This window comes from Patiria miniata, unplaced genomic scaffold, assembly GCF_015706575.1.
Source record: "Patiria miniata isolate m_02_andy unplaced genomic scaffold, ASM1570657v1 HiC_scaffold_28, whole genome shotgun sequence".
NCBI classification, from domain to species: domain Eukaryota; kingdom Metazoa; phylum Echinodermata; class Asteroidea; order Valvatida; family Asterinidae; genus Patiria; species Patiria miniata.
The window spans coordinates 5,168,232-5,180,573 of record NW_024037067.1 but is presented as its reverse complement, the minus strand read 5'-3'; the positions used below and the strand labels follow the sequence as shown (position 1 = coordinate 5,180,573).

The following is a 12,342-nucleotide window of genomic DNA, read 5'->3' as shown; positions in this document are numbered from 1 at the left end:
ACCTTACGTTTTTAATCAAGTTTTGCCCCAAAATTATCTTTTTTTTCAAACAATGCGGAAATTCCTTTGGAGGCGAAAGGTTCATTAATCAATATTCGAACATCAAAAATTTGAAGGTTTGGGCAAAAATTACATTTTTTTCAGAGAAATGTACATTTTTTGATGGACCATAAGTATGAATGTTTAAGTGGTGGAAAGGATTTGAAATTTCATTATTTGAAAGTAGTATATATATATCTTTTTAAATTATTGCAACTACTTTGAAGCGGTAAAGACAGTTGCAGGGCACATGTGTTTAATATCAATGTCACTTCTATTTTTTTTCCTTAAAGATTTTTGTGGTTTGAATGGTCTTAGTTGTACATATCTGCGATGCTAAAGTTAAACAAAGAGTGAAAGGGATCATGCATTATTGGGATTGAACATGTTGAAAACATGCAATCTTGAAGTTTCTTAAAACCATTGTTAAAAATTGTTTAAACTATAATTATATATTTTTATGAATAACTTACTCGTAATTTGCCTATTTTAAGGGGGGAAAAAATCCAGATATTTTATTTATATGCACTTTCATTGTATTTATCACATGCCGAAAATACACAGCGATCCAAACGAAGACCAAAATCTTTTGAAAGTCAAATTTGGTCACTGTTAAATGTTTGAAAAATAAAAAATGATTGAATTCATAGAATATCAAGTGAAGTTCTTCAATTCATTGTGTTATTTTCTTTTGTCTGTTATTTTTGTAAGGGGGGGCTACACAGAACAATAAGGAAATTTGGAGGATAGGTTTGGCATAACATTTTAGAAGAATTTGAAAACAATTGACAATTAAGTAAAAACATTCCTTCTTTCACTTTTTAAGGGGGTAATGTCAGATATGATGATATGGAAAATAAATGAAAATTGATTCATGCATTAGCGTATTTTCTTTCTTGATGCGAGGTCTAAGATGAACGAGATAATGGAAGCCTGTGCCATCCATTCGAAGCCATGGCCTTCGATTAGCACAAACGGTCAATTCAATTTGGAAGAGGTGCTATCCAAATTTAATGACTCCGACATTAACCAAAACACCAGACTCACGGCATTATTCATGTGCATCCCTCACGAACCAATGAATCAGTAACTCTTTTAAAGTTTCAGCAAGAGGTCTTTGGTTATTGCATCGTAACATTTGGTACCAAACCCATTATTTTGGTGTCAATTTTCAAACTAGGCCTGGGGAAGCTAGAGCTCATTAAATTTGGTTTCCATTTGAACTTGACTTCTGGCGTTTTATGAATGGATATTGATTAATTTTTTTAGCTCTTAGAAATTTTCACGTACCAAAATAATCTATTATTTCAAATATTCCTTCGGAAAAGATGTATGACTTATTTCCCCACTGACACTTCTCCATGTGAATGACGTCACTTCAGAGAGCTATTAATCGAACGGCACGGAGCCAACCCGAGTGGACCCAAGGGAGCTACTCGAACTTGAAAATTGTAGCGAGTGCGTCCAGCTGGCTAGAGGGCGCTCTTTTCTTCCACCTTTCGTCGAGTTCGATTGCTGTGTTTACCGGCGTAACAGGTATCGATATATTTCACAAATTTCCCCTAAATTCCGCGTTCAGTTCTTAGTTAAATACTATAGGAACTATATTCAACTTGAGTTATTGGAGAAGTGGAATTTATATATTAAGGCATAAGATGAGATTTCAATTTTGAAAACATTATTCAATATTGAGTCTCATGAGATCGTCATTTGTTGATCAGCAGATCAGAAGGAACCGATCAGAAGACGTGTTGTGGCAGTGTGGTGAATGATGATGATGCAACTGAATTGCAAGAAACCTTTTCAGTATTGTTGATGTAGGTTACCCTAACGTGCACGTGGCGCGGCCCGTTACAAATGTAGAAGAAAAATTCATTTTGGGCTTTTTTTGGCATTCCGATTTTATTTTGAAGTGCAAAGTTAACCCTTTAAAATGCCCCGAAAAATACGGAAACAAATTCATGAAATTCTGACAAACTTCTGGTTGGGTATGTAAGTAGAGATAGGCCCCTAATAATGGTTTATCAGAATCTATCAACTTCACAGGAATTCTTAAAATGTCAATTTGTCAATGTGAATTTTCCGATATTTTATTCAAGTGCGCCACGTTAGGGAACGCTTTTTACATTACGGGGTTTTAAACACAACCACCGTTTTAAAGTTCTGTCCACGGATCACAAAAAAGGTGTGCGTTCTTTAGTTTTAGCAAAACGAAAACTATTCACACACATCCCTATGTGATTTGTTTCCGTTTTGCTGAAAGAACACTGAATTTGTTTGTGATCTGTGGAAAGAGCCGTAAAATGGCGGTTGTGTTCAAAACTCCGTAACTTGAAAAGTGCATGAGTGATTTGAATGATTCTTGTACTAAAAGAAAGCTTATGAATTGGGCTTTCATATCCTCGATATCCTCGACCACTGAAACTGTGGTCCTGACATGTGGGTTTCGATTTTTTTTACTCACCCTGCTTGATATATATACTATACAGTGTATAGTATATCAAGTCACAATTTGCCCATGAAATTAAACTCACTGATTTGGCCTGTTTCTTCTTCTGACAGATACACAAGAGAATTGACCATGCCAGCCTCGCCAAAGCGTGAGGGTTTTGAGTTCTGGGAGAAGACCCTGGGCAAACCTCGCCTCTTGGTGGCGCCCATGGTGGATCAGAGCGAGTTGCCGTGGCGACTGTTGAGTCGTCGTCATGGAGCCCAGCTGTGCTACACGCCCATGTATCACGCGGCTGTGTTCGCCCGTGATCCCCACTACAGGTCCGAGGCGTTGGCATCCTGCCAAGAGGACAGACCCCTGATTGTACAGGTAACCCATAGGCTAGGCGGAGCTTAGCCCAGGGGCCAATTTCACGGTGCTGCTAAGCACAAAAATTTGCTTAGCACAAAAAAAGTCTGGCTTATAAAAGCAGGTTACCAGCTAAAACTCCACGTGATGTATATTGCTAGTGATTAGTATTCAGCTTTTGTTTGCTTAGCATGAAAATAACATGGACATTTTGGCTGATAACCTGCTTCTATAAGCCAGACTTTTTTTGTGCTAAGCAAAGTTTTGTGCTTAGCAGCGCCGTGAAATTGGGCCCTGGTTGGACTCTGTTGTGTACGCAACGGAGTCCAGGGTATGAACGTCTGCTGCCATGGCGAAAAACACTATTTTTTTTCTCATATTTTTACCTGATGGAGGAAGCTGAAATTTTGTTTACATATTCCTTGTGTCCAGAATTGTGCATGCACTGGGTTTAGAAAAGGCAAATATGTCCACGGGTGGCGTGTTTACCTAAAATAAACCGCAATTCTACACTTTCCACATTTTCAGAACGTTTTCAGAAAACCCGTGTGAAGATTATGCGCGTGCGTGCCTGCACACCTAGCACGCTGCCGCCACGGCAGCAAACGTACGCGGGAGTTCGTACTGAAAATGTTTTAACGAAAGCATAGAACTTGTGGTTTATTTTCGGTAAACACGCCGCCCATGGACATATTTGCATTTTCTAAACCCAGTGCATGCACAATTCTGGACACAAGGAATATGTAAGCGAAATTTCAGCTTCCTCTGTCGGGTAAAAATATGAAAAAAATGTGTTATAATTTTTTTCGCTATGGTGGTACAATTTATACCCTGGACGTCAGTCGTAATGCAATGAAGACATCGTCCAACCTGGGCTAGGCGGAGCTAAGCTGTAATGGGAAGGCGGATGAAATTTTTAACAAAAATATTTGCAAAACAAGTCTACAAAGATTTGTTTTTCTAGAAAATTTTGATTTCTCAGGGTTTTTTTCATTATAGATGGTACAAAAGTGTCATGAGGCACGCTGTACAGAAATCATAAACAGAATGTCCAAATATTACTAACCAGCTGATATTTTGATTTCTTTTTTGCATCTGTTAATCATGCACATGTAGTTTAGTGCCAACGATCCGGAGGACTTTCTGCGTGCTGCGTTACTGGCCCAAGACCACTGCGATGCTGTTGACCTGAATCTTGGATGCCCGCAAGCAAACGCCAAGAGAGGTAAAACATAGTGTGCTAATTGCTTGGCCCAGTGTTTAGGAGAACAGGTTTTTTTTCCCAAAAAATGGTCATGCTTCACTGCTCTCCACTGCTAAAACCTTAAGCCTGTGTACGCACGCACATGCCCTTTGTCAATGGTCCGGAAATAAGCGTCTAGAGCAACTTAGAAGTGTAGTCGGTTTTATGAATGAAAAATGTATCAAACCGCACAATGGTGGATAAGAAATGTATAACAAATGTACAGAGACATTGGCTGAACACTATCTACGGCTGTGTAAAGCCCGGTTCATACTTCACGCGAAAGCGAAAGCAAAGCGAAATTTGTGACGTCAACAATACATTCAAGCGCGTCCACCATTGTTGACAACATGAATTTCGCTTCGCACAAGCTTTCGCATGAAGTATAAACCGGGCTTAAGTGCATGTGTGGCGTGTTTTGTCTACCAAACCAATGTTTATAATGCTTTCATTGGCCCAAATGTGTCAACATTTTATGAATCTTAACAGTGCAGAAAATAAATATAAACTGGGGGGGGGGGGCAAGGAAAACTTTGGAGGCAAATCCCCCCCCCCCCTCCCCTCCACGTAGCACCGCCATTTGTGTGGATCGATTGTAACTTAATAATAATGTTGACTTTTCTTTCTGTTACCATGTAGGAAGGTACGGAGCATTTCTGCAGGAGGACTGGGACACCATCTTCAAGATCGGTGAGACCCCATCTCTCAAGCCTTTCATGACTGGTCAATCATGCCTCTGAATTCCTTCTTAGATCCTTCAGTGTCTTTAACAAGGGAATAAATGTGTGTTTGGGAGCTATTAAAACTCTGTTTAAGACCGGTTGGAGTCTGCATGGGTAATTATCAGCACTAAAATAAAGATGGCGATCACCGCGCGATGTACCGTGAACGCGCAAGGCGCGCTGAATCGCACGGCACCAACTGTAAACTGCGTAGGAGAATTGTAATTTCTACCCAAGAAACTGTTCAAAAATTCCAAAAAGGTGTCATTATATTGAGAGAAGTCTGCTTTAGGTTGAAAAGGTCATTTTTGAGTTATAAAAAACACTCTCGACTCTAATTTGATCGAAACTAAACAGGGGGCCTACACTACACAATCGCCCAAATTCCAGCTCACGGCACTTTTAGTGATGGCCCCTTGAAAAATACAGTCATATCTTGCTTTCCCTTCATTCTCAGTTGCATGAATATATTGTTGTTTATTTTTTTTGGGGGGGGGGAAATTTCCATGGCCTCTTCTCTGAAAATTGTTCTCATGATAAAATGGCTTCCAAGTATGTCATTGTTAAAGTATCGATCTCCCCTAAAAGGTACCATTATGTTCCGTTGCTGCTTTTCCTGTCTTTTAGTGAATCTCGCCCATCAGCGTCTGGCGGTGCCGGTGACATGTAAGATCCGCGTCTACCAGGATGTTGAGAAGACGGTGCAGTATGCCAAGATGCTGGAGCAAGCCGGCTGCCAGATGCTGACTGTCCACGGACGCACCAGGGACATGAAGGGACCCAAGACGGGCCTGGCTAACTGGGACGTCATCAAAGCCATCAAGTGAGTGTTGGACCTTAAATGGGAAGCTTCCTCATGGAATTTTGAAAGTTTTGCAGTGAAAAATCAGGGAATTTTGTTTTCATAAACGCCTGAATTTGACGTCGTTTAAAATAAAGAGCTGACTTCAGATGTCCAAATAACAATAGGTGTTATCCAAATTTGTCTCTTTTGCTTTTTAATTCTGATAACTTTGTTTTTGCAATTTGTTTTCCAGGGAAAGCTTGAGCATCCCCGTTTTTGCTAATGGTAACATCCAGTACAAGAGTGATGTGGAACGCTGCATGAGGGAAACGGGGGTGGATGGAGTCATGACTGCAGGTATGTTACAAATATTGAACACTTCTGGATGGTGCTTTTTCCAGGGAAAGCTTGAGAATCCCCGTTTTTGCTAATGGTAACGTCCAATACAAGAGTGATGTGGAACGCTGCATGAGGGAAACGGGGGTGGATGGGGTCATGACTGCAGGTATGGTACAAATATCGAACACTTCTGGATGGTGCTTTATCATCCGTTTAACGTTTAAGACCCGCCAAGTGACGGGCTCCCGACCAATAGGAATGTAAATATAACCGCATATTTTTGCTTTTGAAAATTTTTGCACAGAGGGAAACCTTCACAATCCCGCTATTTTTGAGGGAGTGCAGCCCCCTGCCTGGGAGATGGCCGAGGAGTATCTGGAGCTTGTCAAGCAGTATCCGTGTCCCATGGCGTTTGTCAGGGGACACCTCTTCAAAATCTGGCATCACAGGTAGTTGTTTTGTTTCAATGTGGTTTATCAGATTATCTTGTGGCGTGTATTAAGACAAAATGAACCCGGTATCCCGCTCCATTTGCATGGCGCACTGATTTTACGCATGCTTTAAGTATAACTTCACTGGTCCCCTTCATATGGTGCTCCGATGGACGTATACATAATACACGGTACATTGTACATGTACTGGATGCATACTGTACCCGTACGGTACGGTACGGGCACGCTTTATGAATCGGAACGCAGAGAGTTGAATTGGCAAGTCCAAAGAGCTTTTATTTTCTGTTTTCTATCTTTTTAAATGAAAAAAAGTGAATTTTGATTAACAAAAAGAGTCAATAAATTAATTTGACCCACTCACCCACATTTTGGAAAAAAAAAAATTTAATTTAAAAACATCGAAAATTTTGAATGGTCCCTTAGGCATAGAAATATGTAACTAGCACTGTAGGCTTTCAAATATTCCTACGTTTTCTTTGGTACTATTTTTCCTACTTTTTTTCTTGAAATTCCTACTTTTTCCTACTTCTTTGTCCCACAACTCCGAAAAATGAAATCTCATTGAATATTTTTCATAACGAAGTTACACACTGTCATATGTAAATCACCCAATGAAGGGCTTGGGCGCAGGAGTGCTGCAACTGTCTACCATATTGGTATATTACAAGTATTGATTTTCTTCATATTGAACAAAACGAGATGGGTATTTAAAGGTGTGCCTTTAGGAAAATACAAACGTAAACTGTAGGCCCTACGTTGCTCTGAGGCCCGTGGTGACCCTCAAACCCTCAGCCGATTATTTCATAGGTTTTTTTTTCATTTTACCCAAATCTCACCCCTGGTTTGGGGTTTGTTCTTTTTCACTCTAGTGTCACCATCCACCAGGACCTGCGCACCAAAATGGCCAACGCCAAGACACTGGAGGATTTCGTCTCCGTCAGCCAAGATCTAAGACGTGTTTGCGAGGCGGAAATGATGCAGGCATCAGGCCAAGAGGCCAATGGGAGGACCCCTCACTGGCTGTGCCAGCCGTATGTTAGACCAACGTAAGTAGAGTCCGGTATTCCATCCAAAAAAATCTGGCATTTCCAAAATTTGGCATTCCATTCCTTTAAAGAAATACTCGCATTGCGTGCACGGAGAAATAAAAAATCCGGGTACAGGTCGTCATTCAGCTAATTGGAAACTTTGTTGTGCGCTAGGTATTGTCAGGGTGCTAGACTCCTACCGAGTATGCTTGATCAAACGTAGCGTATCTGCATAGACTCAGCACATTCAGATTGTAAGGCGAATGATAATTTAAAAGGTAAGTGTACTGGTGTGCGAGTCTCGGAACATTGTGTATGTGCTGCTCCATGATGATCCCCATGCTATTGCGATACACGAATTCAAGTGTTTGCACTTTCATTGTCGACATTTGTAACGTAACACATGTGTGGCATTGCTACATGATTATGCACAGTGTATTACGATTGTGTCGAACATTTCCAGCCCTGGAACAATACTGATATTATTTCAGATCAAACACAATACAAACAAAATGTACAACCGAGCACCAGCATCTTTTTATTCCTGACAGGCCCGAAGAGACACAGAAAAGGATGTTGGAGAAGAGTCTCAAGCGACCGCTGACCGAGAACGAACAAGAAAACCAAGAGCCTCATCTGTCCAAGAGAGCCCTCAAGAAACACCAGCGTGGAAAACCACTCGTCAAAATAGGTACGCGAGTTGGGTCTGAATTAAAACCCTCCACTAAGGGATTGTGTCTTAAAATAAAGTCCATTTTGCTTAAGTTTCTTTTTAATTATTTCGATATTTTTCAGTAAAAAAAATTCATATTTCGCAAGTTCTTCATTCAAATATAGCTAAATAGCATGGTAATTGCCCCTTTAGCCTGGGTTGAACTATTGACCCTGAAAAATCCTAGCCAAACACCAGCACCTCTGACAAGAACCACATGTCGGCGTAATAAAATGCTTATAGGGAGTCTAGCTGGTGTCACCGCGGGGCATGGATAATCAATCATCATGTGAACAAGCTCAAGTGATGGCTGTTTGCATTGGTCTTACTTCTATCCGCTCCGTTCACAAGTACCCCCTCACCAGCAAAGAGAGTACAGTTGGGGGTGACCGACTGACGCCATCTTGCCTGACTGCAATTAATTTGCCGCGAAGCGCGGCCACTGCGTGTACATAGTTCAAACGTGTGCGTCACACACAAGGAACGATGCGCGTCAACCAGCGAACTGTCCCGCCCAATGGACGTCGTTGGTAGGTTAAAGGGCGCCCTCTTTTGTCGGCGCACGGAGCTCATAATACCCCAAGCTGATAGAAAGCACACAGTAGCATTGATTGGGACATTATTCAAATGTGTTCTACAAACTGCTGTATGACCTGAAACCATGTGTGTAGAATGGCACCTGCCCCCCACTCCCCCCCCCCCCCCCCCCAAGAAAAAGGGTTAAGAAAGCTTCCGAGACCAACGCTGTCATTAAGAGACCCTCTTCCTTCCATTCTGTGCTTAATTTAAGTGCAGTTTGTATCACTAAGGTTTGAAAGATTTATTTATTTTTTTTTGGCAATATCAATTTTTGTTTCTAGGAAGGAAGTTTGATCCCTGCTCAACCTGCAGCAACCCACGAGGACTGAGATGTGTGTTCAAGCTGTGTCGAGCCTGCTGCAAGGAGAAAGCCCGCCATGCTGTGGAAGACTGCCCAAGTAAATAACTTGATCATGTATAGCTAATAATTGAATTAAGGACAACAGAAAGGGTCCGGGTTTTCCATTTGGGCCAGTATGTGTGAGAACCTATCCGTTACTGCTGCCACAAAAGGGCCTCGTTGTGTGTAAAAGAACAGGCTTCTCAGCCACTCAGGGAAATCTTGAAAATGGGTTAAAAAAAATTTCCATTCCAAAAAGCAGGAAATTTTGGAAAAACACCAAATATCAGGGACAACTCAGGGAAGTTGGCAGTGACCCAGATGGGAAAGGTTTTTGCCAGTTTGGCGTTTGATCGTCTTGTGCCATGTGTCCCAGTTGTGTCCATTGACTAAAGAGCTACGATGGCTTTTAAGTGTTCATTGTTTTGGGAATTTCTCAGGGAAATATCAGGAAATAACTCGGGAATTTTGATTTCATAAAGTATTATGCACAGCATTGTATTAAAGGGAAAATACAACATTTGCAAACATCAAAAAATAAAACTACCAAATCATTTTGAAATACCTTGCTGGACTGTTAGTGAATGACAGTGTAAAGCATCCTGTAAAATCATGGCACCTGGTATACTGTCATTTTCAAGAAAAGTGGTATTTTTGTATCAATTTCCAACGCTGGTCGGCCGACCAGCATTGGAAAAAACTGGCTTTTTTTCAAATACTGGCCCAAATTGACCATCGCACTTGTTTGCAATCGATTACACACCTATGAACGGGTACAAGCCAGCTAGACTGGTTCCCTGACCTTACAATTCCCCAATGTATGTAAACTGCTCTGTTTCTTCTTATATGGAGTCAGGGAACCAGACTATAGGAAAATGATTGTTTTTCTTGGTTTTTATAGCATTTTCGAACCCAGAACCTCAAAAAAGTCAGTGTAACTATATTTGCTATATATTTCCAACCCCCCAATTCCATCCATTTCTGAAAATTACAGCAAAAGCAAATGATGTATATTCCCTTTAAGCACAGTGCAGAGAGCGTCTACTGTATTTCAGATCAGAGTGTGGCGTTTCAAATCCCACTGCTTTGGCCTCCAAAAGGCTTGCTGTAGAGCACTCGATGGATAACATTTAGTATCTAAAGATGATTTTCTTGGGAGTTTGAAGAATTTCTATTTTTCGTCAACCTCTTTCAGGTCATCGCTTCCTCTTCAAGAGCAAGATAGAGCGCCGGAAACACTGGGAGGCCGAGCAAGCTGCCAAAGCCTCGCTGGCGACTTCAGGCACGCCCACGGACACACCCACGGACACACCCAAAGACACACCCACGGACACACCCTTGGAGGTACCAGGGGGTACACCAATGAACGTAGATCTGTTGGACCTACCCGAAGGCACCTCTGAAGTGTCGCGGAAAGATGACGTCAAAACTGAACTGCGGCAGGGGACATCCAGAGACGTTTGCACCGACAATGGTGTGGATGCCAAACCAATTTCATCCAGTGTACCATCAGACTCACCCGAAGCAATCCCCTCCGAAGTATCTTGACACACACCCTCGGAAACACTTTTGAGATTTTAGGGTATTAAAATGATAAGGAACCCAAAGAATGTGTTCTGTCAAAACCAGATGCTTTTAGGCAGAGCATGGGGGGGGGCAAAATCATATTAAAATTGGAGGATTCAGGACTGTTAGGGTTAAGGTTTAACCAAAAAATAAAGTTCATCTGGGTTTGGGGGAATAGGTGGTTTTTGGAAGATTTTTTCTTTAGCTTTTCAAAGTTTTAATCCTAAAATATACTGTAAAAATCGAAGCCAGTAATTTTGTCATAAAGGGCATGGATGGTTTTTAGAGGTGATCTATTCCAGAAGTGCACACCCAAAAACCTTAACGCACAGTATCTCACATTACAACTTTGTGATTTCAGAACATTCAAATGATCACAATTTTACCAAAGAAAAATGGCTTTACAAACATTAAACTGTCATTGTGAAGGGAAGATCTATATTTATGCAATATTTATAAATACCTAAGACGGTTAACCCATTCCTATTGGTCGGGAGTCTGTCACGTGGCCGGTCTTAAAAGGATGATAAAGCACCAGCAAGACGGCAAGCAACAAAGGTGGCCCCTGAACAGGGACAATACAATTCTGGTAAATTGGTTGGTTTTGAAGTTCGAAAAAAACCTATAAATTTTGATTAAGAAAATTATTTTACATAATTTTCAATTAAATTCGTCTGATAGGAAAGAGAACATGTCTGAATAAAGAGAATAAAAAGTTGAAAGGGAATATCGTCTGCTCGCGCCCGCCTAAATTCCGCTTGCCTGCTCATTGCACGTGAACGTGTGCAGCTACCAAGTACCAGCTAAGCCCAAGTACACACAATTCACCGACTAGTACAGCGCGCGTAACCATCGAAACTCGCACAGTACGTACGTGTACACACACCCACGCAACCGTCAGTCTTGTTGGCAAAATACACCGCGACAATCGCAGCTTTAGCGAGATTTGTATCGAACCTTTCTCCAAAACAACACATCCAGACGTATTGACGAACTTTTCTTGCCTCGTACTGTCCGAGAAGTAGGCCATTGGTATGTACATGAGCTTGAAAATGTGACATTTTTTTATGATACCGTTTTCATGGTTTTACGTTTCGCAAAGTTGCTCACAAAATCATAGGGCTACGCACTCGGCCCGGTAGCTTAGCGTATCACGAAAGTGTCAAACGATTGGCTTTGGCTGTCTTATTTCTCACCCCGTTTCATGGTAAAAGCATGCCTGAAAACAATGTGAGAAAGATCCCCAAAATAGCTTCTTTCAGGGTGTTATCTTGGGTTGTTTAGGCCCCCCCCCCCCAAAAAAAGTCTCCGGTTTCTGGTATGGAGCTTGCCCAAAAAGTGGTGCGGCGACGCGGCATTTTTTGTTTTTTTTACCTGATTTGTTTTGCCTCAAATTTCGGCCGATGACTGCAAATGGTGCCCGACTAAACTTAGTGCAAATAATATGGGAGTCCAGAGAGGCCACATAAAGCTTATTCTCGATCATAACCCCATCCAAAAACACGTTAAAATTGTGCAGCAGCACGATTCCAGTCAAACCAGTGAGTTTGGCGGTTTTTCATTTTGCCGACGCGCATGGCTACGGCGACGCGTGCGCATACCAGAAACCGGAGACTTTTTGGGGGGCCTTATTTGGAGCCTTGGAGGGAGAATGCAATCACGTGCTCCGTTCATAGAAATGGCCCCAGAACATGGATAGCAAACTAACCTGAAATTCGCCAACAAAACGACGTCGTAA

General features: G+C 41.6%; 1 protein-coding gene across 4 annotated transcripts; it reads left to right on the top strand.

Annotated features, from left to right (window-relative positions):
* Positions 1–1,518: 1,518 nt before the first annotated feature.
* Positions 1,519–11,751, top strand: LOC119734885 (tRNA-dihydrouridine(16/17) synthase [NAD(P)(+)]-like). Of its 4 annotated transcripts, none has more exons than XM_038208504.1 (11): positions 1,519–1,575; positions 2,602–2,860; positions 3,956–4,064; positions 4,722–4,772; positions 5,432–5,627; positions 5,990–6,093; positions 6,232–6,376; positions 7,249–7,425; positions 7,959–8,098; positions 8,980–9,096; positions 10,234–11,751. In XM_038208504.1, exons 2-11 carry the CDS (start codon positions 2,621–2,623, stop codon positions 10,584–10,586), a joined length of 1,632 nt encoding a protein of 543 aa, XP_038064432.1. In that variant the 5' UTR covers positions 1,519–1,575; positions 2,602–2,620; the 3' UTR covers positions 10,587–11,751. The 4 variants fall into 4 exon arrangements, with proteins under 4 accessions (XP_038064432.1, XP_038064431.1, XP_038064433.1 ...); XM_038208503.1 differs by lacking the exon at positions 5,990–6,093 and adding an exon at positions 5,842–5,945; XM_038208505.1 differs by lacking the exon at positions 5,990–6,093 and adding an exon at positions 5,842–5,945 and having other exon boundaries at positions 1,523–1,574; positions 2,596–2,860.
* Positions 11,752–12,342: the final 591 nt, after the last annotated feature.